The sequence below is a fragment of the Medicago sativa genome, chromosome 7, assembly GCF_051527215.1.
Source record: "Medicago sativa cultivar Bolivia chromosome 7, Bolivia_mono, whole genome shotgun sequence".
NCBI lineage: Eukaryota > Viridiplantae > Streptophyta > Magnoliopsida > Fabales > Fabaceae > Medicago > Medicago sativa.
In genome coordinates this window covers 11,224,914-11,231,582 of record NC_140755.1, presented here as the reverse complement: position 1 = coordinate 11,231,582, position 6,669 = coordinate 11,224,914, and the positions used below count along the sequence as shown (strand labels likewise).

At 31.6% G+C, this 6,669-nt stretch overlaps 1 protein-coding gene across 1 annotated transcript; it reads right to left on the bottom strand.

Annotated features, from left to right (window-relative positions):
- Positions 1-3,765: 3,765 nt before the first annotated feature.
- On the bottom strand, positions 3,766-6,669 carry LOC146904209 (inactive poly [ADP-ribose] polymerase RCD1-like). The gene is made up of 6 exons (XM_085726939.1): positions 5,651-6,669; positions 5,115-5,356; positions 4,756-4,814; positions 4,328-4,483; positions 4,154-4,249; positions 3,766-3,958 (listed from the first exon to the last, which is right to left on the bottom strand). Exons 1-6 carry the CDS (start codon positions 6,667-6,669, stop codon positions 3,911-3,913), a joined length of 1,620 nt encoding a protein of 539 aa, XP_085583065.1. The 3' UTR covers positions 3,766-3,910.

Below are 6,669 nucleotides of genomic sequence, written 5' to 3'. Positions count from 1 at the left end.
ATATTTCAATAAAATATATTCTCCTAGAATTCATGTTTCATCTCTTTTTTGTAAATACATTATGTATTCACAAAAACCGCTTATAAAAAGGGACAATAATCGATTAGATTATTGTTTAGGGTTTAGGGTAAGAGGTATGTTTCATCTCTTTTTTGTAAACACATTATGTATTCAGAGTCCTGATGGGAGATAAGTAAAGTTTGATCGATTATTGTTTTAATCAAGGTTCAAACTCAAGTAAAGTTTGATCGATTATTGTTTTAATCAAGGTTCAAACTCAATTCTTTTAAATGACTTGATCTTAACTAAAGTTCATTAATCAATTGAACTTAACGATTTGGTTATGCATAAACCCTTCTAAAAACACAAGAGGCCATCCACTTTAGAAAACAAAAATGATAATTTGACATTGTTAAAAAAATTAAATAGTAACATTCACTTTAGTTCCCCAATGTATAAAAGATAAACATTGACTTCAATCATAGCCAACATAATATAAAAAAGTCATAATATTGCAGTGCAAGATACAACTTTTTTTTTTCTTTCTTTTTTTATTTTTTTATTTTTAAGGAACGTTACTAATAAATGATCTCTTATATATCTAGCGAGGAATTTCAAATTAACTTTCCAATCCTTCACTTTTTATATGCGTGAGTATGTACGATCTCCAATGTAATTTATTCCTTTTATAATTAAAAATCGTATCATTTCATTTAGCTAGGGCAACGTTGTTGGTGTAAGATCTAGAGGTCAATGTTTGTATGTTTAAACTTAGAAATTGTATTATGATTATTTATTTATAATGTAAGATTCTTTATTATGTTTGTTTTAGATTAATAATTTCTCTATAGTAACCACCCTTGAAACCCACAATTTATATTTAATACAAATACAACAATTAATTCATATCAAGATCAAGATGCTACGTCAATAAATTCAAAACATGCATATTACATTTTTCATCAAAGTTTCGGAACGGAATAAACAACATCTCCAAATTAATCTCAAGGTCTCATCATCATAATTCAAGCTTAGGAATACATCAAATAAATCAACAAGATTCTCCACATAAATCCAACAGAAAATATAAACAAGATAACTTTCGATAAGGTCCTAATCAGAGCCTAGACTCGACTACAAAATCTCATAAACAGGTTTGAGTACATATGATCAGTAGATGTAACACCCTCCTTTTATTTAATTATTTTTATTAAGTTAGAATCTATTTATGTGATTTATTTATATATATGAGGTGTTAGTATTTTATTATGTGGCATTATTCTATTATTTATTAGAATATGAGAATTATTAGTGTAAGTAGAATTGGAGGTTAGAATAGAAAGAAGAATAAGTTATTGGGCCTAAATAGATTTAGGAAGAGTGATTAGTATTATAAATAGAGAAGCTTAGAAAGAGTTTTTACCTTAAACCTCTTTTTGGAGAAAGAGGAGAACTCAGAGAGAGAGAGAGAACCCTGGAACGAAGAACGCTGCTTTTGATTTCAGAAAAACAATCTAAGGTAAGGGTGATACTATATTTCACTAATATTAAGTCTGTAGATTATTAGATTGCATCTAACATGTTTTAGGATGAGTTGTGAGATTATGAGAAATTAGGGTTTGAGTGAGAATTGATGATTAGATGATGGAAAACTGCTGAATTGATGTAAGGGGGAGTTTTATTCATCATAAGGGTTGTGTACTCATAAGGGGTAGTGAAAGGTTGTTAATTTTCATTGTTTTCTTATTCTTTTGATCAATCTATGAATAAATTTGTGTCCATTTGTGTTGCTGTGATTCTAAGTTTAATTGCCGATTTTTTTTAATTGTGATGTTTCATATTGATTTCGTGATTTATATATGATTACGATGTGGTTTGAAATATATGAGTAAAAGTGAATCTTCATACCTTTTAACCTTCCTGTGACATATTAATTTTTGGGTTTTATATTGTCTGTTGGTTTTAATTTCCTCGAATGAGTTATGAATTGAATATATATCTTCTTCGTTTCTTTGCATATGCCTTCGGTTTACTGTACAAAAGCAACTACTATTTTATGAGTTATTAATTATATCATCACCAATGAGTAGGCACGGTTTCAGCTATAGAAGCCGTATACTTTATATGCATACATATGCAGCTATGTATTATAAGATCCATATTTTAAAGAGTGGCTAATTATTAAATGATTTATTTATAATTTGTTGATTAGGAAGATATTTATTTTGTGACTTGGTACCACTTTGTAATTCAAGTGCACACAGTGTATATATATGAGTGATATTTTAGCTCTTGGTCTTAGGTTCATAATTAATTGGTGGTTAACATTTATGAAAGTCATTGCTGTGATGGCTATTGTCTATTCCAATTTAAAAGTTTACAATATAGAGTAATGGAATTAATAGAATTAAGTGGAATAAAATAGATACATGTAGCAGCACTGGAATTAGATAGAAAACAGTGGCAATGAAATTTAATCGATGTATTATTTAATGATGTGTAATTTATGTGTTATTTGAAGATGTATGATTTAAAGATGTGTTATATAAAGATGTGTTATATAAAGATGTGCTATTTGAAGATGTATGATTTAAAGATGTGCTATTTGAAGATGTATGATTTAAAGATGTGTTATGTAAAGATGAGCTATTTGAAGATAATTGATTTAAAGATGCGTTATATGAAGATGTGTGATTTAAAGATGTGTTATATTATGATGTTGATATGCTATGAATTAATATGTGCTGCATATGTTGCTGTCGATCTTATTTGAGATGTAAATGTCGGTCTAAGTCAAAGAGTTGTAAGATGTTCATGAAGTTTCTAAGACGTAAGATGTTGAGTCCATGCATACTCATTTAAATATGAGGGCTCATGCCCTGGAGCTTTTGCTCAACCACGACGATGGAGCTTTTGCTCAACCAGAGACGAGGGCGCATGCCCTAGGAGCTTTTGCTCAATAGCGACGAGGGCTTATGCCCTAGATTGGTACCACATGAATTTGCATTTTCATGATGATTCAAGATGATTTAAGACGTTAAGAGTTGCATAGTCAAGTCTAGATGCATTTTCAAGTCAAGTTGTTAAGTTGTGATGTTTTAACGAATTACTTTGTGATGCCTTTTAGTATGATGATATGCGACAATGATTGTGACTGCTATATGATGATATATTGCTAAGATGAAATGATGATGTCTATGTATTTGATTATAATTGTTAAATTATAAGATGTTTATATTGTTAAATGTAATTTATGATTTATGAGCTTAATATTATTGTTTGAGAAATCTCACCCCTTCTGCTTGAAAATGTTGCTCTTCGTTTGGGTAACTTGCAGGTAATCAAGATTAGGCGTGGTCGTGAGTGGACTCCTCACAGTGTGTCTTTAGGTGCTCTGATACGTAACGGGATGAGAGTTTTGACATTGTTTCTATTCCTTACGTATTGTTTTAAGAGATTTATAATGAAGTTGTTGGATTTGAACTAATTATTATGTTTTAGACTATTTATGAGACTTTTATGATGAGGCCTTCGTGCCAAAGACTATTTATGATGTTGAAATATTTCCGCTGCGAGATTTAAAAGATTATGTTCTTATATTTTTGAAGGATAAATTATTATTTATTCCATTTACGATTTTTAAGAAATGTGACATTCCGTTTTACGATGAAAAACTCTGATTTTAGTTAAGAAATTTTTACGTTGGGAAAACGGGGTGTTACAGTAGACATTTCAACATAAACCACTACAAGTTCCAGAATCAAACATGTGCTATAGTTCCAGATCAAAACTGAAAATTAGATGATAAAATGAAATTAAAAAAAATCTCCTAGAAGAAAACAATATCACAACTTTATGTTGACAATAGATAACTCGAAGTGAAAGATCTCTGCCTCCTCATTTTAAAGTCTCATTCTTGATTAACATTTGAGCTATTTGATCCACCACCTGGTGGTCTCTGCAAGAAGCCAACTAAACATTAGGAGGCATAATCAAATTGCAAGAGATAGATCATATGATTACACAATGCAAAAGTTAAGCATAACATATGGAACTACAACTTCAAGTGATTTTAATGGGTATAGACGAGACAAGATCAAAATATAGTACTTCAAACCAAATAAACTTCTAGAAAATTAAATAAATTAAGTACCTTGGATACAACATTATATATTGCAGATTTTAGTACAGTGTTTCCAACAACCGAACTCAACTTCGACACAAAATCAGCACAAGTAATCTTCCTTGTCTGCACAAGCACAACGTGATACATTAGTGATATTTTACTATTTAAGACATAGGCATAAATTGGACATCATTTACATACCATCAACAACGCGTATTGGGCGTCAATAAGAAACATAGTATGAGAAGGAACAATGTTTCTCATGGAAGATAAAAGCACGGAAAAGGGCATGGGTAAAGGCAGCCTGGCGGAACTTGGAGTTCTTCTGATGTTAGCAAGAACACTAGTAGCTTTTACCTGAGGCATCCCACAAACCAAAATTGTTTGGATAAAAGTAATAAAACAAAATAGTATAGGATTAAAAACCAGAAGATGAATCTCAAAAGATAAATGCCACAAAATATTGCACATGAATGTGTTAAAATCGGAAGATAAATGAAATATTATAATGGAAAGCTATAAACTAAAGAAATCATTGTTAGATTTTAAAAACAGTTAAAAAATTTGGCATTGCATTTTACATAGAAAACTAGAAAAACATAAGAAGCAAAACTCATGAAAAAGCTTACAGTGCCCACTACAGAATGTCGGTAACCTTTTTTCTTACACTCATTTGAACAAAAATTTCCTGTTAAAAAACAAAAAAAAACATCGAATGTCGTGATCAAGAAGACTTTTCCGTTGTTGAAAGAAATATCAATCATACAACTTAGCAACATATACAAATGATTGTTTTGTCGAATAAGAGTAAAGCACATAATAAGTTGAAAAGTGTTACGTATTAATCGGTTTGTCAATGATTAACTCCTTCATGCTTTAGTAATAATTAGGTAATGCCAAAATGTAAAGCATGTTTGCATACAAAAACATATATCTAGCACTGACACACGAGGTAATTTTTTCCTAAAGGAACATTACATTACATTACCTTCAAAAACCAAAGGGGGCTTGAAGCTAACAACGAATTCTGGATAGATATGTGTGTTCATACTCATGTTCCACACCACATAGCACTTTGGGCATTGAACGTCATCCACCCCATTATCGTATTCATAACCACTTGGACGAAGTTGATTGGTGCCAGGACGAAGAAGCTCCGTGTTCCCCATTATGACACGACATAGGAACATATGCTTAATTCCTTTTCCGTCGACATCACAATAAAGTGAACTGTGAACATGGGAAAACTAAATCCTCTAAGAAATCCAACAGAATAATCTTTGATATAATAATAATAATAATAATAATAATAATAATAATAATAATAATAATAACAACAACAACAACAACAATAACAATAACAATAACAATAACAATAATAATAATAATAATAATAATAATAATAAAGAATAATCTTTGATATAATAACAACAACAACAACAACAACAACAACAACAACAACAACAACAACAATGATGATGATGATGATGTATAAAGTTCAATGTTGATCATATGATAACTAACCAGAGAGAAGGGTAGGTAACAACTGCAAGATGAACACCAAAGCCGTATGTGCATTTGGAAGGAGATAGTTCATAATGACTAAGTCCACATTCCATAATTGTTGACAATTCCTCTTTAGAAGAAGAAAGCCATGCATATCGAACATTAGGGTCCCCTCGAACACCTTTTGTGATATCAGCTTGCTTCTGGAATAACTGCAGCCGTGTTTGCATTGACCTTCCCGAGCTGCGATAAATCTCAACTATATCAAACTCGCTAATGCCCAAAGAACCCATTCCTTTAAGAAACATCTTCTGTACAGAATCCACATCCAATTTTCCATATAAAGATTCAGTATAATAATCTAAATCTATGTCTGGCTCTTGCTTATTAGCTGGAGAAACATTTCCAACTCCCATTTTGGTAGTGATAGCATGACCGTCAGCTTTCACATTCTTAGTTGCAGCATCAGACTCTCGACTATACTTCCTCAACCTGGATCCATCTTCTCGTGGATCTTTCGTATCATGACTTTCTTCACCCTCCCACTCCCTTATATTATTGGGTTCTTCAGTAGAACCATCAAAAACTTTAGGGAAAAAGCAATTCCCTTCCTCATCAATCCATCCAATGGGTTGTTGCAAACATGTTTTTAGATCCACATGATACATATGCAAAAAATCTAGCACAACCTCTTGGCCATCTAACTCTACCTCTACAACTGCCTTCTTAATTTTGAAATCTTTCTTAACCAAGTCAACAACATCCTCTAGATAGTCAACCCATTTACCATTCTTATAGAACATCAAACGTTTTGGTATCCCACTTTTCTTATAGTTCAAATAATAACTAACCAATGACTTGGAAATATCAGGGCAAGAATCATCTAGTTTGCATACATCTCTAGCCAACGTCATCTGTTTAACAACCATACTTGTTGGTGTCGAAACTCCAGTTCGATGTGCATCACATTGGGCATCCCTCTTTCGCTTTTGATTGAGTGAAACTCCACCCAATGCCTTTGAGAGTTTCTCTTCCAT